Here is a 23,413-nt window from a genome sequence, read left to right on the forward strand (position 1 = left end):
CTCCCTTCCGTGGTGTCCCCAACATAAGTGCTTTGATGTATAATTGAGTTGTGCGCTCGGCCGCTCATCTCCCCCACTCTTTCTTCTAGGCCCCCCCAGGACCGGGCTTATAGAAAAGATAGGTTAAAGGGGGAGAGGAGAAAAAAGAAGGAAACAAGAGAGGAAAGGAAACATCGCTTATACGAGAGATTTTGGCAGGAGACAGGCTATTGGATTGTAATACAGCTACTTTATAAGAAAAGTGTGAGGCAGCTAAGAGCCACTACAAATACAAACCTCAGGCGTCGCTACAAATGAATCAATAAAGTGCTATTACAAAGTGTTGTTGCACGAGCAAAGGGGATTGAGACAGTCAAAGACGCAGACAATCCTCAACACTCTTCTTGTTGAGCGCTCCATAACTGGTGTCATGTCTCATCAACAAGGCATGATTTAATTTGACAACGTCACATTCTACTAATTGAGATAAAGAGAGGGATGAAAGGGGAATGAAATGATGGAAATAACAGGTTGGGATATTTGCTTTGTTGTAGGAAGTACCAATTTCCATGTAATGATCGCTTTATACAGGAGATGATTATACACATTGCCCTTCTGCATTAGTGTCATTTTTAGAGATCTATCATCATACAATATGCAACCAGCCTAAACCATGTAAACATTGGGTACATTTTGCTGTAATAAACTGACAGTGCAAGTGTTTCTGTCGTGCACACGTCGCTCTTCTTCCTACATGCAGTACTATTCTTTGCTTGCTTATCTCTCTGTCCCCACTCTTCCCAGCTGCAGAGCAACATGAAGTGATTGCAAACAGTAGTGCCGCGGTTTCTCTGTAAAGACTCCCAGTCTGTTCAGATCAGTTTGTCAATTCAATTCAATTCAATTGACAAACACTTTGTCTTTCTCTATGTGACTTTCACATTTAGTTCAGTTCATGTCAGAGCAGTTCAGCTCAGTTCCGTCAACGCGGTGCGTGCAAGTTTGCCGCTGTGTTTACTTTGCAGCACACTACCGATATATACTTACCTCTTCTTCTTACACTGTAAAATAACTTACCCATAGAAAATCCACTCCGCAACTGCACCACGTACCATGTCTCAATTCGCGCATACATGTATAGACAAACACACATATAATATATCTCTTTACTTTTCCACAGCTAAAACAGTCCACAGTAGTTAGCTGTCTCTTAGATCCATCACTTGCCGGACAGGCATCAATATTTGGACGTAATTGTACAGCTTAAACTGACGAGATTTTCTTACTTTAGTGTTTGACATTGTGTCATGAAATGAGAAATTGTCTTCTATTGTACATAGTCCTGTCCAGTACAGAGGAGGCCAATGTGTTCGACAAATATGCTTCACTGGCATGGCAAAATGTTTCTGTGATGCCAAAGCATCATATCAGTGTAGGTAATGTTACTGACTGTCTGACCAGAACAAATGGCTGGTAAAGACTTCAAAAAGTAATACTAACTGAATAGTAGTTTCAAACATTTTGGCAGATCATGTGGAGATAGAAATTAGAATTTTTAATTCTAATTGCTCATAATTTCTACCAGGCTGATCGGTCTGCCTTTTACCTCTCCCTGTTTCTCTCTCTCATGCTTACAGTTATTAGAAATAAAACGTCTGCATACTAATGCATATCTCAGTGTTGCATGTTATTTTGCCCATCAAACACTCCAGTCCTATTAGAGTTCCTTAGCTAGACGGAGATATTTTAATACTCTGGTTGTGTGGTCCCTACAGAGTGTCAGAGATAGGAGTGATGAGTTTAACTACACACACACTGTCCTTTTTGGGAGTAACCGCTGACACTGGAATAATACATGGGAAATTATAGGTACCTAGGGTCATAGTGCAGGAGTAAGGCAGCCTGGATATATGTACTCAGATGTGTCTGCAATTTCTTGAAGTCTGTGAATTATGCATTGCTGGGAAGCATGTATATTTCTACTTGTGTCTGTGTGTGTGTGTCTGCTGAGAGACACCTGAGACATGAAGACTCAGTAGAAGTAGAGCCCCATCTGCCCTCACGATACCCCATGCCCGGGGCTACAGATAGAAAGAGATGCCGATATAGAGTGCTGTGTACCTACAGGACCAGACTGCAGAACAGAGAGATTCAGGGGTACAGAGTTCACAATGAAGTGAAAACACACAAAAGGCTTTAAAACAAGCACACGCAGGGATACAAAGAGAGAGGAGGGAAAGGCAGTGCGAAAAAGAGAGCAGGGTATCGAAAAGCAGAGAGTGCATTGAATCCCATGTGATGTTGCTGAGATGAGATGGCCTCAACAGCAACTTGGGCAGCACAGTTCGTTTGAGAATATGCTTTTGGTCATCGGCCCCAAACACTTACCGCTGTCACATAAGAAAGTGCCACAGTTAGCACCGCAAAGTCAAGTCATGTTTGTTCAGATATTGCTTCAAGTGTTCCTTTGTTTCGTTTGGTCTCTTTGGGATCTGGAGAGTCTGGCCAAACCGTCCTGGGACACTGCAGATTACAGTAGTTGAGATGGTAAGAACAGAGCGCATCAATGAAAAAGGACAGAAATGGTACATCTGACGAAACCTGTTTGTCAAACCCCAAAGTACTGCCAGAAGTCACATGTTGAGCATGTTTTTAGCACAGACTAGCTGCGTTGGCAACAGTGACTTGTTTCAAGTGACATGTCAACCTCTCACAGGTTAATAACAACATAGTCAACCTTTCATCCAAGTACTGGCATCAAACACCAACTGCTCTTTTGGAAGTTTCAATTCTAATGTTGATCTTATTTTGTGTTGCTCAGACTCTGTACTTTGTCTTTGTCTAAATCTCTCCACTACTTAATCTCTTTCCTCCATATTGGTTCCGGGTAATTGCCAGAACAGTGTTTCCCTCACTGCAGTGAGTGACTGCAAACATGATCCAGCTACCATAGAAAGCTTCTCCATTGCTACGTTAAGTCACCACTCAGTACTGGATTATGGAGGTTTGTAATGTTGTTCCAGATGTGTCCCTTTACAGGTGATTGCCCTCCGTGTGAATAGTAAAATATTATGAACAAGGAGCCATAAGAACATGCGGTGCCCGGCTAATTGTACAATATACAGCACCAGTTTACTTGATGCCTATGAAGCTGAACAGGTCAATGGATGCTGCTCTCTGCCTCTTCCTCTGCTCCTGGTCACATAGCTCTCATATGCACACACACAAACACAAATACAAGCTGCCCACATACACAAACATGCATCGCTTCAACTGGTCCCTGATTCCCCCATGTCTTTAAAAGAAAGTGTGGACTGATTAAAGTCAGAGTTTTATGGGGGAACTGTGAAAAATATGACAAAATAAATAAATAAAGCCAGAGTGTCTTGCCCCTCTAGGCAACAGCCGTTTATATGATAATCATTTCTACTCTAATTTGCATTTAATTCTATTTTAAAAAATGACTTCTTAAAAAAAGAAGTGGGGAAGAACAGGAAAAAATATGTATGAGAACGAGATATTCTGTAGGAAAAGCAAACAGGCTTTGTTATCATTTACCTTTCACTGTCTTTCATCAGGTAGGTAATTTTCTTTGGTTTATGACGATGTGACTTGTCCTTTAGGGCCAGTTCATAATAAGAACACACATGCACAGTATATCATTACTGTGTGTTCATATGTATACCCATATATATCCCAGTTTGCTTTCTTAACAATTTTAATCACATCCATCCCTGGACATGAGGTAATTCATGGAAGCGTTGGACTGAAGAGCCACTAGCAGGGCTCGCACAGACGAAAATGAACCGACAGTTCTTTTTTAGAAAGAAATATCATTAATGCATCATCTTTATGAAACATATTTTTTATAATGCATCTCTTTTTAAACTTGACTAGGAGATACTTGGGTGGTTGGGAGATGTACTTGGGACCTAACAAATGGCATTGTGCTTCATGAATGCATTTTTAAGCTTTTGAAATTTAATCCAAACTGAATGCAGTATCAAATTTGCTTATTTAATCTGAATCATTTCAAACCTCTAAGTGAACCTATTTATGTTTAGTGTTCAACTTTTGAAAGTTGCAAAGATTATGAATAAAACTCAAAAGATCCAGTTGAAATCTATATCTATATAAAGCAGCAGAAGATATCAACTGTTGATTGAATATGTATTTACACTTTGAAATAACAACAGTTTACTGACTTTGGCACACCTTATTTTCCAAAAGCTACTTTCTCTAAATACTGAAGGTCTTTCTTCGAAACTAAAAGTTGATCAGCTTGATTTATTGATATCATAAGGATTTCATTTTAACAGGCAAATTCTGACTGATCAGCTGACCTTACACTGTAGAGCCCTGACTAGATTGAATTTCTGAACTATCTGGTTTATGGCTCTCAGATCCTAGAGGAAGGCCAGAGCAGTGGTATTGTGCATCTCCCAGTTGTGAGTGTACAGTATAACATGTCCTCGTCACTGCAGCTTACCCCCCAACGTGCTGCTGTCCAATTAAATTTCAGAATCAGAATCAGAAATACTTTATTGATCCCCGGGAGGAAATTATACAAATTCGTTTTACCATTTACCATGTGATCATTACCACATCAGTTTGGAGACATATAATGTACACTTCCTGTAAAAGAAATGGTCATCACAGAGGAGACTGGTAGTCTGGCCTCTACATGCGTCTTTCATTTTGTTTACGTTTCCATTCTGTTTTAAAGTCTGTTTCACTGTTTGATGTGGTAAATATTCTGAAAGAGGGTTGCTTAATGGCACTGAACAGCAAGAGGACACTGCTCCTCAAGTTCCAACATAGCTACAGGTATCACCTTTAAAGCAACAAAGGTTTAAAACGAAATGTTTACTTCCACTTAATATTCTCGATTGAGATAAATAAGTTTTTACAACAGGTAGAAAGAGGGTGCAGGACTTGCCGACGTGGCCCGTCCTTGTACTCTTCCCCTGGGATCAACCCATCTGCCTCTATCTGTCTCTCTCTGGCTCTGTGGATCCCTGTGGCATGCCGGACCTGATTAACTTTACACCTCTTTGGAGGCAGTCAGCCATGAGCTCTGACAGGGAGGTTGGGGTTAGGCAGAAGACTGATCAGAAGATAAAGACGTTATTTGTTTCTTTTCTTTACTGATAAAATTCCCTGTCCATACACACACACACACACACACACACACACACACACACCATTGTACTTGTCCTGAGGACCCTCCATTTGCTACATTGATTCTCTATCTACTAACCCCTTACTTTAACCATCACTATTACCTCAAATTTTACCCTAACCTAAATCGTAATTGCAACCAAAGTCATTCTAAATGTTTTAACCCAAACTCCAAGCCTTAAGGCTATTAAAGAAGTAAGCACCAGACAAAATGGCTGCTGTTAATAAAAAGTCTTAAATCTAAGGAGCTAAAACTGACAGTACAGGAACACATCACATAGTGAATACATGCACTCCCACGCACACACACACACACAAACAAATTCATAGGCTGTCCTTGCCTTTCCAAAGTGGCTCCTCTTGCTGTCTGTTGGTGTGGAATCATTGTGTTCGGCTGAGTGCTTCTCCAGAAAATCGCCCGTCGCTCAGCCTGACTACAGAGTGGACAGAGAGGGAAGCTGCGCAAGAGCAAGATGGAATGCAAGGAGTTTATAATGTGAGACATTTTGGCATCAGTTTCTGTACAGTACACAAAGACTTGCTCCATATTATGGGTTGTATTATGTCTTCCTGACCAGTTTAACAGAAATTGATTGGGTACAGGAGGTCAAGTGAATTGCCAGGAAAAGGCTAACAGCTGTTAGAAAAGGGAAGTGGGAAAATGAATGGCCGCTTTGTGAGGGAAGTGCATACAAACAATATCGCCAATCCAGTCAATGGAGCAATTGATTTTGTGACAAGACCAATCATAATCATAAAAGAGCTACAGTCCCTGGGATAAAACACACATCAGATTAGAAATACGGATGCTTCTAACCTAATCTCACTTACTGTCATTTGTAGGGGCACTTCTGTTAGTCTCTTTAAAGAGTGGGTGTAACTCTTACACTTCATTTAAGATCAGCTCTTCTCATTCTTTACCTCCTTTGTTGCCATCACCACAGGAATCCTCGGAGGGGAGAAGAAAGAGAAAAGCAAAATCTGAGTTTAGAGATCTGGGTGACTTTTTGTGACTGATGCCCCCGCTGCAGCACCACTTTTTGCAAGGCTGTCTTGGACAGAGACACAGAAATGCAATAACAACCCAGAATCTCTGGGGGAAAATCACTAGGTATTTGCTGGTGATAGAAGTTTGATAGAAACAATAATAAAGCCACTGCATGGTGTAAATAGGAGAAGAAATACATAAACTCCACTGCTTGTTCTTGTACATAGGCTAGCTATTAATCACAGGGCAGTATAGATAAACAGAAGATACATGGATAGAGTAACCAGTTCCAGTCTATCATGCCTTGAATGTTAATGTCAACCTATGCTGTAAACTTGGGTGTCATGAAACTTTATCACTGGTATTAACACTTTGTCATCTATTTTAGGGAGCTTTGCTGGAAATGTTTGGCTTGTCAAGTTGACGGCGATCGCTCTGGCACACCTTTATTTTTGGACTCTGTGAGACTAGACAGACTAGACAAGTAGCAGTGTCTTTCATTGCCACAGTTGGATTTATCAAAATCTTTGCATAGCTTCACTCTTTTTCCCTCAGTACATGCTTCCCCCTGTTCATCTCAAATTGTACACATTTTGTGGAAAGACTTGATAAGGTTCTTTGAGAACTTACACAAGTAGGGACCCAAAAAACACAGGGCTTCTCCACACATCTTATAGTTAGCCCTGCCCCCCAGTTTCATTTCCACCTTAACTGGACTACTCACACTTAGACATACATAGACAACTGGCTATCATTGCAAAATCAATGAGGCACACAGCGGGTGCTTGCACAGGTTGTGTCCCTCAGTTTCAGAGCAAAGCTCCTTAACAGCAATCTCTCTTTCAAGAATGCGTCATTCCAGGAATTGGAGTTAAACTACTGATAGGCACACCTATCAGCAGATTGCATGTTGTCACTCAGCACCACTCAACACTCAGGCTGCAATGATGCCATCATCCACCTGGGCTTTACCGCTGGGGCTGCTAAGATTGAAGGGCTTTATGAGGTGAGTTTCATACCTCCACCTGAGCCCCAAGCATAGTGTCCATTGCGATATCGCAGGTACATACAAGAGGACTGCTGCTTGGTGCCACTGGGAAAGCATTGGCTTTAAAGGAACCCCTGTCTTAACTGTTGCCATGAGTGGAATTGTAATGACAGATATAGTTTTATGAGTAGGACTGTCTCATTGGTTTGTAGATGTTATCCCTATGACATATGATGAAGTTAGGGTTAGGGTTAGGGGTTACTACCCCTTTGGGCCCAAGGGCTCATTTTACCACATGGATGCATCAGGGAGCCGATTCCATGAGGTGTCTTTGCAAGAGATACTGTATGTTAAGCCACAAGCTGGGCTTCTCCACATACAGCACATTTGAGTGGTTTAACTGTAGATGTTACTGAGTTTATGATGGTACATACAGTTCTGTGGGTAAGGTTTCCTGGGTCTTCTCTAATCTGTTTGGCACCATTAGAAAGAACAACAGCTCAATAATTTGACACAACATCTGTGATCTCCGCTGCACTGCAAGCATGAATTGGAATAATATACATACAGAAATCTTCATATGATACACAAATACAAATTCTACACATACTATATGCGTGTTTATTTGGAGAATTCAAACAGTTTCACAGTAAGCTAAACCACACTCTCACTTTTCAGCAGAGTATAAATCATTTTTGTATAATTTTCCCCATTTACTATCAGAGCCTTGCAGATGAAGGACACTTAGTCTTGTTTCAATACCAGTGAATTATTGATAAGCTAATTTCAAATGTGAAATATGGCTTTGTGTGTCACCTCTATGATTAATTTAAGTGTTCTCATGATTCACCTGCTTCAGCATCTCTGCCAAAGCTGCACACTGTGAAATCATTACCAGCGCCCTGACCTGACCTATTTATATACTGGAGTCTGTGTTATATATTCGTCAAGTAGTTGTGTAGTTCATATATTTAATGAATATATATACCATATATTGATAGATTCAGATGATCCTGGGATATATTTGTGATCAACATTTTTCTTTTTGAAGGATCAATGCATGTCCTTGCTTAAACCTGTAAGCAGACGTGTGCACCGACTCTAAAGGGCAAAACAACCAGAACCTCTGCTGTGCACATGGTCATGGTTATGTTTTTGTGGTTATGTTATGGTTTATTTTGCTCTAAGGTCACAGCAGATTGTCTGGCCAAACAGAGGGGCACTTGGGAGACACTTGGACTGACCAGAGCATAATTTGGTGGGCTGTGACTCACTTAAGCACTGAAAGTGACCCATTAAGACACCAAACTGATCAAATAAAGATTTTTAAAGCGGGGCATAGTGACACTTAAGATTTAAAACCTTTGGATTCTCTATTGCCATGTTTTCCTCTCTTAAGATTGTGGCACTAAATGGCACACAGTGAGACTGTGAAGCAGAATATTGAGTTTTACCTGAAAGAAAGGGCTGTATAGAGTGTGCTTTCAGGTGTGTATTAGGAAGGAGTGGTGCATTAGCATAGGAAGTCATTTATGTCCTTTTGACAGTCTTGCACTTATTGAAGTTCATATTGTTACTTAGTGCTTCAAATGCTATCCCCAGATGGCTTTGAAACAGCCTGCCTATATTAGATCAGTCATCAGTGTGGATAGTTTTAATTGGCATCTGAAAACCCTTTTATACAGACAGGCCTTTCGTTGATTGTCTGTGTCTTTCATGTTGTCTTAAATTCTAGTTTATGGGTCTCACACTCTTATATTATTAACTTATGACACTTGCTGTTCATTAGCTTTTTTCCTTAATTGACTTATGTAAGCGATAATACAGAACAAGTTATATTAGGACAAGGTAGAGTGTATTGCCTTTCTCACAGTTTGTTTAAATCAGCTAAACCCCTGTTTAGGTCTGATTCACCACTGACAGGTAGCTGATGGCATTTGCACAGTTTCTATTGTTGTCATAGACTGTATATAAAGATGGACAACATGGCAGCTCCCCAAAACTGAAGCCAAAATGTTTCGATCGTCCCCTGGTGCCTGGCTGCAGTATCTATCATAAGCCCTTCCCCCTTCCATGTTAGTGGATGGGACATGGGCCAAACTAAAAAGTTTGGTTTAAATTATTTGATTCTATAAAAACGGGGTGAAACGTCACGATTGACAGTTGAAATTGACGGTGGTGTGCTTGCGATTGGGTCAGGCCGGTGTATGGGCGGGACCTCGCTCCATGGCTCCACTCGCTGATCACCACTGCTCAGATTCAGGCTCCAAATGACGTCACCAGCGCAAGATGGCAGCGGCCGTATCCGGTATACAGTGGGAGGAAGTGGAGACGCGTCGTCCACCTTTTATATACTGTTGTCTATTGTTGTCTACAGACCTTGCACACTGATTTAGATCAGCTGTTAAATTGTTGACTGGACTCTTGCTTTAGGTATCCTGTCTAGAGCTTCAACGATTAGTCGGTTAATCGATCAGTCGATCAAAAGAAAATTAATTGCCAACTATTTTGATAGTCGATTAATCGTTTCATCATTTTTCAAGCAAAAAAGTAAAACATTTGTTGGTTCCAGCTTCTTAAATGTAAAGATTTGCTGCTTTTCTTTGTCGTTTATGATAGTAAATGAAGAGTCTTTAGGTTTTGGACTGTTGGTTGGACAAAATAAGCAATTTGAAGACGTCACTTTGGGCTCTGGGAAATTGTGATCAGCATTTTTCACATTTTATAGACCCACCGATTAATTGTGAAAATAATTGGCAAATTAATCAATAATGAAAACAATCGTTAGTTGCAGTCTTAGTCCTGTCACATGATGTTAACAGACACCCGCTAATCAGAAACCGATAACATTTTGCACACATGTAGCCCTTTTAGTTAACATCTTTTTCTTCCATTACCTTTCACTTGCTTCTTTTTCTCCTTATTTGCAATACATTATTTTACATAGGTCCGAATAATGCCATGGCAGTGTGGCATGGCGCCACATGTGGGAGGCAGAGATGGAGGGACAGAGGTTGTGAGAGGCAGGCAGTGAAAGGGTGAGCGGAGCTGGTACAATCACATGCCTGCTGGGTTGGAAGCAGTGAGCAGACAGCCGCGGAGGAACTGAGAACCTTGCAAGCAGTGTAGGTGTAATCATGGCTCTATTGTCGTGAACAGCTGGGCCTCTGGAGCTGTGAGCAGCAGGGGGCCAAAGCCCGGGCGCTGCCCCTGCAAATCACCATGTCTTTAACATTTCTGACAAAATAAGAGCAGAACATTGTACTATAAGTCTGTGGGTTTGCCATGGCCTTTTACCAGGTAGAACAAAAAAGTCAACTTGACTTCAAATGGCAGAAATAGCATCCCAAAGACTGACTTTTGACTTTGCCATTTTCTAACTGAACTACTAGTAGCAGGGCTTGAGGATAGAAATTTCAGTCAGTTGATCAATTGGTCAGACAGTCAACCTATTGGTCTAATCGAGTTTTTTGAGTGAGTCACATCATCCTCTAAATCACTGCCCAAAGTTCACCAATTGTTCTGGTTTTTGTCAGATAGGATCAGTCAATTCTCTGGGGACATTTTTCTTACCAAATTCTAGCAATGAAAATCTGTGAGAAAAAATGTTCCTCAATAATATATAGTGAGAGTATGCTTGGACTTTCATCAGACATGATGGCATTTCTAAACACTGAGACAACTAAAGGCCAATTTTACTGAAGTTGTTGCATGAGGGAGGAGTGTGGTTCACTCAGGTTTCATGTCCACATATTTGTATAGTAGGAGGGATTTGATCCAGCATACCTTTTACCTTACACCGTATGTATAAATGAGTCTATCGCACTAACTGTTATGCTTTTGCCAACCAAAAATGTTTAATTTGCATTTGTAAATAAGCTCAATCAGTCACAGACACAATCAATAGAACATTACAGTATTTAGCAGAGCCGCATCTTTTGCTTATCGTCAACGATCAGTAGACCGTTTGGTTATAAAATCTCAGGTTGAATACGTGGCGTTTTCTGAGCACAAAATCAATGTGTTGTTATAAATATAATAGATAAGAAACTCCTGAGCAAATTAAGTCCTTAAGCATGGAAAGTGATGCTGGCATGGATCTGAAATAGTACTTAGGGCTTTTTAAGGTCATTTTTTGGGTAATGAATTAACTTGAGTTTGATTGTCAAAAATGGTAATGAATGCATCCAATATGCACTTAGCAGATGAACAGAAGAATACTAACCAGCTGTGATGGAAACGTGTTTATCCTCCACATTGTTAAAATAAAATACAGGCATTATGGCATAAATTCCATAGCTGATGGAGACTCATCTACATTTCCTTAGAGAGAAGGGAAAGTGCAGAGTAGAAGTATTACTTTTGCAGTCATTTTTTAATGAGTAACAGTGACAAGATGTTTATAATTTCCTTATAAACCCTTGATCTTTCACATTCAGACTGACTATTCTTTCGTATGTTATGCAGAATGCTAAGAATTTCTGTCTCCTCTCACTATGCTTTCAATAGCGCTATACTCACTTCTCCATTGCGAGTTGTGTTTGGGTGATTTGCATAATTTTTTTGAACAAATCATACACTAATTTGGGGCTTTTAGCTTGTGCACCTGAAGAGCATAATTTGCCTTTACACTGCAGTCTGAGTGAATTTGGCCGCAGTTCTTCCATCTCTGGAGTGACATATAAATGACTTAAACTAAGTTGTCGTTGGACAGAGCATCATCACACACTGTGGCGACTACTCCCTCAAGGACTTCCTAGAGGAGAGGGCTGACGTTTAACCACTGGAATCCATTACACTTAAAGCCTCAGCCCTCAGTGGACTTCAGCCCCTGTCATCCCTCAAGGTCCCAGAGAGAAGCTGGGCCGTGTAGTTCTGAGGTCTGGCCAGCCTTGAGTCTCCAGGGCCCCAGAAGTCTCCCTGTCATGTTGAACCTGAAATTTGGCCCACAGGAGACAAGCACTCCACTGCTGCCCTCAACCCAGGCAGTAGAGACAGCAGTGCAAACACCATATTATACAGCAGAGGCACAGTTAAAAGTGAATAGGGACTCCCCTTTTTTATTAGAGATGTCTCATGGCTGTGAGTGACAGGCTTTCACTTTCATATGCTCATATCATATATGTGCCCTTGCCTTCTTTCTCTTCTCTCACCGTCTGTCTTCCTCTCAGTCTTTGTTCTTCTCAATCTCTTTACAACTCGTAGTCTGTCATTTTCTCTCTCCGTTCTGACATTCATGTTCCTCCTTTTGTGCCTGCACTTGGTTTGAAAAAAAATCTGACTCCTTCACTCTATTTTTATTTTGTGTGTTACTGTAATGTAATGTTACTTCCTCACCATCAAACTACACGCAATACCATATCATGACTTCATCTTCAGACCTGTCTTGGACCTCTAGTGAGAGTTCTTTGGACTTGAGGGCTTTCTTGCTCTGGTACTGTATGTACTGTGGACTATGGGACCTTGTTTACAATGGTGTGTGCCTGTAATTCATGTCCAATCTGCTGAATTTCCCGCTGGTGGCCTTTAATCAAGTTGTGGACATATTTCAATTATGATCAAATAAAAGCGGATCATAAACAACAAAAATCAACTGGTAGTGTAATAGTCAATGGTCTAAATACTTGTTTGTAAAATGTATCAGCATTGTTATGAAGTATCAAGAGTAAATTCATGGCAACATTAAGTGAATTATCCATTAGGTTTATAATGCAACAATGGGTCTGAATAGTCTCAAACAAAACGTAAGCTCTGTCTCTCTGTCTCTGTCTGTACCCTCTACAGTACAGCCGTGGCCAAAAGTTTTGAGAATGACACAAATATTAATTTTCACAAAGTCTGCTGCCTCAGTTTTTATGATGGCAATTTGCATATACTCCAGAATGTTATGAAGAGAGATCAGATGAAATGCAATTAATTGCAAAGTCCCTCTTTGCCATAAAAATGAACTTAATCCCACAAAAAACATTTCCACTGCATTTCAGCCCTGCCACAACAGGACCAGCTGACATCATGTCTGTGATTCTCTCGTTAACACAGGTGAGAGTGTTGACGAGGACGAGGCTGGAGATCACTCTGTCATGCTGATTGAGTTAGAATAACAGACTGGAAGCTTTAAAAGGAGGGTGGTGCTTGAAATCATTGTACTTCCTCTGTTAACCATGGTTACCTGCAAGGAAACACGTGCAGTCATCATTGCTTTGCACAAAAAGGGCTTCACAGGCAAGGGTATTGCTGCTAGTAAGATTGCACCTAAAATCAACCATTTATCGGATCATCAAGAACTTCAAGGAGAGAAGTTCAATTGTTGTGAAAAAGGCTTCAGGGCGCCCAAGAAAGTCCAGCAAGCGCCAGGACCGTCTCCTAAAGTTGATTCAGCTGCAGGATCGGGGCACCACCAGTGCAGAGCTTGCTCAGGAATGGCAGCAGGCAGGTGTGAGTGCATCTGCACGCACAGTGAGGCGAAGACTTTTGGAGGATGGCCGGGTGTCAAGAAGGGCAGCAAAGAAGCCACTTCTCTCCCAGAAAAACATCAGGGACAGACTGATATTCTGCAAAAGGTACAGGGATTGGACTACTGAGGACTGGGGTAAAGTCATTTTCTCTGATGAATCCCCTTTCCAATTGTTTAGGGCATCCGGAAAAAAGCTTGTCCGGAGAAGAAAAAGTGAGCGCTACCATCAGTCCTGTGTCATGCCAACAGTAAAGCATCCTGAGACCATTCATATGTGGGGTTGCTTCTCAGCCAAGGGAGTGGGCTCACTCACAATTTTGCCTAAGAACACAGCCATGAATAAAGAATGGTACCAAAACATCCTCTGAGAGCAACTTTTCCCAACCATCCAAGAACAGTTTGGTGACGATCAATGCCTTTTCCAGCATGATGGAGCACCTTGCCATAAGGCAAAAGTGATAACTAAGTGGCTCGGGGAACAAAACATCGAAATTTTGGGTCCATGGCCAGGAAACTCCCCAGACCTTAATCCCATTGAGAACTTGTGGTCAGTCCTCTAAAGGCGGGTGGACAAACAAAACCCCACACATTCTGACAAACTCCAAGCATTGATTATGCAAGAATGGGCTGCCATCAGTCAGGATGTGGCCCAGAAGTTGATTGACAGCATGCCAGGGCGAATTGCAGAGGTCTTGAAAACACTGCAAACATTGACTCTTTGCATAAACTCAATGTAATTGTCAATAAAAGCCTTTGACACTTATGAAATGCTTGTAATTATACTTCAGTATACTATAGTAACATCTGACAAAAACATCTAAAAACACTGAAGCAGCAAACTGTATGTCTCTCCTCCTCCTCTCCTTCCATAAGTAGTGGCTCTCAGAGGGAGAAGAGGACGATTCCTGCAGTGCACTTCAGATAAGACGCAGCAGGGAACTCTCTTCATCCCTCTCCAACTGTCTCACCACTTAACATTCTGCTTCCCAAAGGAAATAGCCCCCGTTTATTCAAAGGCTACAAAGCACTGTCAAGGCATATATGCAGGAATATGAGTCATGGCTAACCAATTGGATTTTGCACTTGTGCAGGAATAGGTAGTGACCCATACAGTGCTTCTCAACTAGCACGCAGTGGTAAACAGTTGAGCAGCCACTGGTCTCACCAATCCTTGCTGGGCATTCTTTATCGTCTGACTTGTTTATGGAGAAGTAATTGGACAGTCTTATAGGATAATAAAAACAGAGGGATTCACTGCCTTGCATTTTGCGCCTGGTCACACACATTGATTTGTACCCGGCATCACACGGGTCCAATCAACGGCCTGATGGCGAGGCTATTAAGACCCAGTGGAAGGTACAAAAGGCCAAGCAGAAGACAATAGGTCTGATGGCTCCATGGTGAGCTGAGAGGCTGTAGTGCTCTCTGTAGTGGTGGACTGCTGGAAGGAAGAGAATTCATCATGAGAAGCTGATGATCCAGTCCAATAAGTTGCTTTATTGTTTCTTTGGATTGAAATGCACCGCTTATACAAACGGAGCGTTTTGACCTTGAAAGCATTCCAGGGGGGATACAGGGAAAACAAGAAGATAAGAAAGAATAAGGTGAATGGGTAAGAGTTATGTTGTGATTTTGTTAGCAGGCATCAGAGCCTCCAGGGTCTGCAGTAATAGCAGCTCAAAGACGATCTTCACCTGCACAGCCAAGCCTGCTAACCTCTGAAGTAGCACGCTGGCACACTGACACATACTGTCGAGAGTTGGTCATCTGTGCTTCTCAGCAAAGCTTTGAACTGTTGTTGCTTGACCTGCTTTGAACACCGTGGCTCTGTCAAATCTGGGAGATCAAAACTGGTGTGTGTGTGTGTGTGTGTGTTTACTTATTCGAGTGTGTGTGACGTTATTTACTGATCCTTGTGGCATTTGACACTGGGCGGTGTTAATGAGTCATTGTTTCACAGGCTGCTGTGTAGAGAGAGATAGAAACTGGCATGCTTTAGGGGAGGAAAATTATACATCACATCACACACACTCTTTCTCCACACACACATCCAGATCTCATCCACACACACTCCTACTCTTTCCAAAAAGAGGTACACACACACACACACACTCACCTAATGCTCAACTGTCAAACTGCCTCCTGAACATCAAAGCAAAGTTGATAAAGCAGACAAACATGCCAGACACACATGCAGGTATATGAGTGCGCACACACAAACAAGCACAAGCAGGATTATTTAATTAATTCACCTAGAGTTTGATTTTATTTTTATCCATTTAATTTGTGCCTGTGCTCCAGTGTCATGCTGCAGGCTGTGGGGTACCTTTACAGGTGTTTCCAGTTCTCTCGTAAGCAGACAACTTGACAAGCATAATAAATATATCAGAGCAATGCAGCTTAGATGTTTATTCAACTGCAGTTATTGTTGTGGGGGAGTGGATTAGTAACTCTGTTCCCTTCACTCAGCCACTATCGATGAGATTTGCTTCAGCTACACTTTAAGTGCTGCAGTGGAGCTTCTCGGGGACCAGAGCAGAGCAGAATATGGGAAACTGGCTGACTTACCAAAGAGCTTGTTAAGTCTAGTTCTTCTTTTGGTTATTCCTCTTTTTCTGGCAAGAGATGTTTTACTTCAGTAATAACAGGGACTTCCTGCTTGCTTGTTTTCTTCTGTCACACCAATAGCCACACTGCTTTTCCTTAACAGCACTAAAAAACATCATTTAATTCAAGAGTTGGTGGTGGAGGTTTGGGGTGTACCCACCTAAGATCCAAAGAGACAGGAAAAACCCTGATATACCCTAGCATTTCTGATTTTCAGAATCATGTGATCATCTTATTTTAATCTAAAATACATTAACTTTTAATGCATCAGTCTCAGAAATGACCTGCAACCCTGTCTGAATACATCAGACGACACAATGCGTGTTCCAACCAGGTTGAGAAGCTGAGCCCTGTGATATCTGTTGCTCTCTCTGGCATCTGTTGCTCTCCTCGTGTGCCCCTGCAGCTACACTACTCGGATCCCTCTCCTCTTTCCGTCCCTCAATTCCCATGTGGCAATCTGTCTTAATCTGGTTAGACAGACCAGTTTCCAGCGCTGCTCATGCATGTGTAGAGACCAATGGGAGAGAGTTAAGGGGGATAAATCGAGGGAGTAGAATGGCAGCAGAGAGACAGAGGGGGGTGTATGTGCAGCAGCTGTAATGTAAAGTCATGTAGACAGAGGCAGTTAGCCTTTCCTTGCTGTTATGTTGTTGTGCTGCCTGGGGGGTGGCCCCCTGTCCTTGAGAGTAAGACAGTGGGTCAAGAGGTCTAAGTCACACAGACACCCACCCACACACATTTTGCTACACAAATTACAAATACACACGTCACCAGACAGTGTGTCGTCCCACATGTTTGTACTGCCCAAGCAAACATACAAATGTTCTAACCCAAGCATTCACACACAAACACACAGTTTTATAGACTCTGACACACCAAGACAAAAGCACAAGGTAGTTTGTACACACACACTCACACACACACACATGCAGATACACCTCCACACTCCCCTGACACCAGTGGGGTCAACTGCTCTTTTACTGTGTCACTTTAGCTTTGGCTCAGGGCCCAGCTCAGTTCAACACCATGACCTCCCCATGTGGTCACACTCTCCCCCTGCAGTAAACAAGGCCGCACACTCTGGACCATGTGTGTGCGCAGGTGAGTGTGTCAGTGACAAAAGAGAGGGGGAGAATAGGGGCCTTGTGCAAGCATTTCTTTCCAGTAATATTACCTGGAATTTGTCCCACCCCCCCACACTACCTTTTTTTCTTGTATCTGTAGGCATTCTTATTTCTTATTAATTGTGTGTGTGGCTGTTTTGAAATAAAATTCCAATTAATGAGGATGTTCCTCAAAAAGAGACAAGCTGCTCTGCAATACCTGGAGACTGTTTCTTTATATGGTCTCCTCTTTTTCCTCTTGCCAGGTTTGGACACTGACCATGGCCAAGACAAACAGTACTCTGATGTGGCATTGTGCAGCCTTTCTGCCCAGTTGATTTCTTAACTCTTAGCTTTGAGATACCCGAGGCAATTTTAGGGGGCAACACAGATGGCTTATATTTACAGATAACAAGGTGCAACAAATATTTTCTGACAATAGGATATCCGTATGCCATTGAAGTTGCACTATTGTGAGAGTAAAATATGTTTTATCAGAGGAAGTCACAAAGTGAGGCGGACAACAACCGACAAGAGTGTTTCATTCTGCCTAACAGAGATGCCAGAAATGTGTCCTGTGTGCCCAAATTAAACTGCCAGCTGGGTATGGTCACTCTTCTGAAACCATCTCAATGCACAGGAAGTGATAAGAAAAGTTCAGCTCGGAAAATGAAAATGTAGTCATTATCTTTTCACCCCCATATCAGTTGAAGAGTGAAGTTTGTACAACCACCACACAGCGAGGAAATGTTAATGAGAGTCTTTTTTGAGCTGCAAAACAAACTTCTCCGAGGGGTTTATAGTAAAAGAGTTGCTAGGTGGCTTCGACATTTGTCTCATTATCTCTGATGCTGCTCGATACTGTAGTCTTACAAACCTCACCGGATGTGTGGGTGTGAGTGAATGATGACTGAACTATTCAGGAGAAGTTTTTATATATAGTAGTGAGCAAGTTGGATTCAGCTGTGTTAAATTTTTTTCCTCTTTTGTCCATTTGGTATCCAGGATGGTAAATAATAAGAACATACAGTGTGTGCTCTTCCATTTGGAGCCACTGAAGAATTTCTGATTCAACCCATTGGCCAGTAACCAATCATGAGTGATCGAAGCAGCCATGTTAATCATTGCTCTCATTTATCCAGATTAACCAAGAATACATTGTTATTTGCAGTCATGATTTGGGGGAGTAGCTGCAGGGGAAGAATATTCATAATCACAGTCACAACTAGGACATTGTGTTCCAAAAACTACGACTAAATTAAATTGTCCTCTGTGGCTTTGTAGTTAGATGAGGCTTCTGTGTAAACCACATAAAGGTCATACGTTCAGTCCCTACTTCAGCAGTTGTATATTAGTATTCATCCTGAGCATTTCTGTCTGTAATAACTAAAAGAAAATTCTACTACAGTGTAAATCAGGACTTGACTTGTACCTGTCTTGCTGTTTGCCTGTACTCAATGCCAACACTTGCACGTGTGTGTGTCTGTCTGCTTGAATGTGTCTTTCAGAACACACCGGTGGGCAGATCAGTGTTCATGGTGAACGCCACAGATCCAGACCAGGGCACCGGAGGCAGCGTCCTCTTCTCCTTCCAGCCGACTTCTCCCTTCTTTGCCATCGATGGGGCCCGAGGCACCGTCACCGTCATCAAACCCCTGGACTACGAGACAACCTCCGCGTACCAGCTCACCGTCAACGCCACGGTCAGCACACACACAAGGGAAATTTGTCTGTCTACATGAGCACAGACCCAATAATCTCAGTCAAATTAATTCACATGCATATGTTGAACTTTTGCTTTTGTTTCTAACAGGATCAAGACAAAATGAGACCTCTGTCCCGGCTTGCCAACTTAGCTATCTCCATCACTGATGTCCAGGACATGGACCCCATTTTCACCAATCTACCCTACAGTACCAACATAGAGGAGGACATTCCCCTGGTCAGTAACACAATCCCACCTGACATCACGCTGCCATAGCTTGTGTCCCATTCATGCAGCTTTTATGTGAAACCCTGCTATCTGTCCATTTCTTTCTCTCCCATCCTTCTCTGTTGCCACCATGTTCCACTTATCTTTCACCTCATTGCTCATCCCCAGCTCCTCCTGTCCCGTGCTCATACTCCTCTTTGATTATTCAGGAGGTGTTTGGAGCAGGGGCAAGAGAAGTATAGTTAAAAACAGAGGTCTGAGTTATTATCAGCCTCACCTCTCATCCTCCCCCCCAGGAACCCACACACACCCAAACTCAGCCCTGGGCCCCTACATACAGCACTGCAGGTGTTGGAGACTGTAATTACTGTGGGAGATTTACAGTCCTGCTTCAGAGATGTGAGACCTCTAGCAAAGGTCACTGGGGCTATAGGATTTATCTCACCATGCTACCTCATGTGCTGCATGTGTGTGAAGTATGAAGTCTGTGTATTGTATGAAGTAGTTAGCAGTGAAGTCCCACCATGACCTTACCTTTGTCTTTATTGCAAGTAGGTTTGTAATGTGTATCCAATACACTGAGTGTCTGTTTCCCTGTACACCATTATGTTCACTCCCCTGACTCAGCTCTCTAAACTCAGGTTCCCAGGTGGCTAATGGTCCAGCTATTGATGTTTCCCCTCGTAGACGGGGAATTACACACAGGGGCATAATACTGTCCGTCCTTATTTCTGCTCTCTCCCTCTCTCTCTCTCTATCGGTTTTCATTCTGTCTCTCCCTAAGTGTCTCCCGTGACTCACCCAACCCAGCCTTCCCCCACTCAAACACCCACCCTGCTCATCCCTCGTCCCAGGCCTGCACGCGCCGTAGTAGAAATGTCAAGTGCTACATTTGCATGCATATTAACGGGGCGTCGACTCTGTCACGCCCGGTGTCTTCCCGACTCTCTGATTCATCAACTGTCACGAGGAAGGTCACAACGGGGGGGGGGGGGGGGGGGGTATAAAGAGAAAGAGATGTTGGGGTGAAATTAAACAAGGTGAAAGGAAAAAGTTGGATGATGTAAGAGAGAGGAGAGAGTTAAAAAAGAGCGGCTTTACGTCGGATCACAAAGTTGACATTGGTGTGTGGATTCCACATTTCTCACAGCAGCTAAGCAGCATTAAGCCTCAGTAATACTGCCTTGGAGTGTTGTAGCTCTTGCCTCTAACAGTAGGGGGCGGTGTATAATCCTATTACTGCGATGCTGCAGGAGGAGGTCACAGCGGGCGTGCAACTAAAATCTGTTACCGAGCCCCTTTGACCCCACAACAGATATAGACAGGATAACAACAGCGCTTAAAGTGAGACGCAGAAATACAGGCCAACAGTTCCATTGCGCTTGTACACACACACACACACACACACACACACACACACACACACACACACACACACACACACACACACACACACACACACACACACACACACACACTCGCGATGCCCTCATGTGCTATTTTAACAGGCATGTGTCATTTCCATTAGGCAGTGTTGGGCGGTGATAAGCCGAGGGCGTACAGTGACGGGACGAGTGTCAACTGTTCTCAAGGCCCGTGACATTTACACGTACAGGGATATCAAACTTGGATCCCTGTCATAGGTCATTTCTCAAAGGTGTGAGTGCGCACGCATTCACACACATACAAAAAAAAACCTCCATGTCTGCCTCTCAGTTCCTGTTTGTTTCTCTGTGTCTGTCTTTCTCTTTTTCTCCAGCCAATCAACCCGTCATCTGTAGAAAACTTTGACAAAGGAGTAGAAGAATTTCTTTTTTTTCTTCAGACGAAATCACAGGGCAAGGTTTTCAGCTGTTATAGCCGTGAATCCATGCTGCTTGGACTGACGTTTAAGCCCCTTCTAGGACAAACACAATTTGGCTGTCAAATCAATGAGGAGAGAGAGAGAAAAGGAGAATGGGTTGGGGGGGTAATGCACTGTATAGCTAGAAATGAAAGGATTTCGAGGAGGGTTGGCTGCAGTTTGGGGAGATGTACTGATGTGTGTGTGTGTGTTTCCCTCTCAGCTAGTGACTGGTGTGAATCAGTCTCTCTAAAAGGCTTGTAATTGATTCTGCTGTAATTGGTCAATGACAGGAGATGCTTTGGCAGAAATGGAGCATAAACACGCCTTAGACACAATTTGCAGGATCAATGGGAGGCAGCTTGCTTGGGTGTGAGTGAGAGAGCTAAGGGGGTGTGAATGAGGGAGTGAAGTAGGGTGGGAGGAGGAGAGAAGGAAGGAAATTGGGAAGTAGGGAGGGTCTCTCCATCTCTCACTGCAGCACAGTGGTTTTTAAGTATCACCACCGTGTCTGATTGAGGCACGAAGGCTGAGAAAGCTCAGCGGATCAAAGACTTTTCAAACAGATTTCTTTCTCTCTCTCTTTCTTTTTCTACTTTTTTTTTTCAACTGTCACACTGGTTTTGTTGAGTTGCAGTCTCATTGGCCCCGCTGGAGCATTTTGAAACAATGAAGGGAGCAATCAACCCTAATAACATACTAAAATGACACATCTTTATGTTAATGTGGAAATACAGTGCTCCTATGTTTCAAATGTGGTGGGAGAGAAGCACTCATCTGTATCTGAGTGGGAATACTGTGTCTTCATGTTGATGCTCCAGTTACAGATTTCACTGATGTGTTTGAAATGATGTTTTTTTACAATATGATAAAGGCAAAGAGTAATTATGTGCACATAGCAGAGGACAAAAACCATAAAACAGGAATCTGATTATTTAATTTGCATAGCTGTTTGCTGTGATACTAGGTTTCTTGTCATTGGTAACAGGTCGGATTAAAGTGAAAACTGTAGAAATTATCAAAAATGCAGCTGTGAAGATTGCATGCATCTTATACAGTGTGTCTTGTGTGTGTGTCTCTGCAGGGATACGAAGTGCGGAAGATAACAGCCATTGACCAGGATCTCGGCCGACCGAGAGGCATCGGCTACACCATCATCTCAGGTCTGAGTCACATAATCAATCTGACATCCACAGCACAGAGAGGGGAATCGATCACTTCTTATCATAATCCCACAGCAATAATAGACAAGTCTCATCAAGCACAACAGTCAATAACTGCAGAGAGCGGCGCCTCAGAATTGGAGAATATAGGCTTGCCCGCAAGCAGTTATTAATCACTGTTTGGTGCAGTTGTGCGGAAGTCAGCCTTCATTTAGTGTTATCATTCACAAGTTGGCTCATGCCATCAAAACAGGATTATGGTTAGTCAGACTGACACATTTTACCTTTGGCAGCAGAGGGTGATTTCCTACTTGTGTTGTTTTGATTGTTTTATTAGACATGTCACACACACAGTCCAGATAAAATGTATTGATATAAAGTGTCAGTGCTAATGACCGCCATATTGGGCCCTCTCCTAAAATCCATAACTGGTGTTGGTGTTGGTTTACCTGAGAGTTTTACTTTAAAGAAGACAGGAGGAAGCTACAGTTTGCACGGTGCTGATAAGGCTATAGCAGTGATCCTACTTTAATACTCCTGAACTGAGTTTTCTTACCTCTGCCAAGGATGAGATGTTTGTGCCTGCCAGTTACTTTGTCTGTCTGTCTGTCTGTCTGCCAGGAGGATATCTCAAAAACTCACGAACAGATTTCCATGAAACTTGGTGGACAGATTCACCTTTGGGCAAGGAGCTCTAAGTTAGATTTTGGTGCTGATCCATATCTAGTATTGTCACTATAAGACAGGTATCTTGTTATTTAGCCTTATCTATGTAATTACATGAAAATACAGAAGTTATTCCAAATCCCTTTGGTAAGTTTGCAGGATGAAGAAACGAATTGGTCATAAACTTTTAATGTCAGAAATTATGTTTTGGGGAAGAACAGCAAGTGGAAAAATCATTAAGTGTCGGTTGAGTTGTTGTTTTATGCGTATTTGTCTGTCTGTGCTGTACCTTAATGTGTTTTACTCTCGACCTTTCAGTAATGTTACTTGTTGAATGTTTTGTGTGTTTGCTTAATGACACTTCAGTGTTACCAGGAGAACGTTCTTCATTAACTTCTCCCTCTCAGGTTGTCTCAGGTCTGGGAATTTGGTCTGAAAACTTTAAAGACACTGCACTGTTGTAAAACCTTATTTGCAATCCTGTGGAACCTGTGGATCAGGATGT

At 42.4% G+C, this 23,413-nt stretch overlaps 1 protein-coding gene across 2 annotated transcripts in view; it reads left to right on the forward strand.

The window, feature by feature from the left end:
* cdh23 (cadherin-related 23) overlaps window positions 1-23,413 on the forward strand; it is a 140,576-nt gene that overhangs the window by 32,809 nt on the left and 84,354 nt on the right. For both annotated transcript variants that reach the window (XM_070916006.1, XM_070916005.1), the window contains 3 exons: window positions 18,812-19,006; window positions 19,117-19,245; window positions 22,164-22,242. In XM_070916006.1, the coding sequence (XP_070772107.1) occupies window positions 18,812-19,006; window positions 19,117-19,245; window positions 22,164-22,242 (403 nt within the window). The remainder of the gene's footprint in view (window positions 1-18,811; window positions 19,007-19,116; window positions 19,246-22,163; window positions 22,243-23,413) is intronic.

This window comes from Enoplosus armatus, chromosome 12, assembly GCF_043641665.1.
Source record: "Enoplosus armatus isolate fEnoArm2 chromosome 12, fEnoArm2.hap1, whole genome shotgun sequence".
In the NCBI taxonomy this organism is placed as follows: domain Eukaryota; kingdom Metazoa; phylum Chordata; class Actinopteri; order Centrarchiformes; family Enoplosidae; genus Enoplosus; species Enoplosus armatus.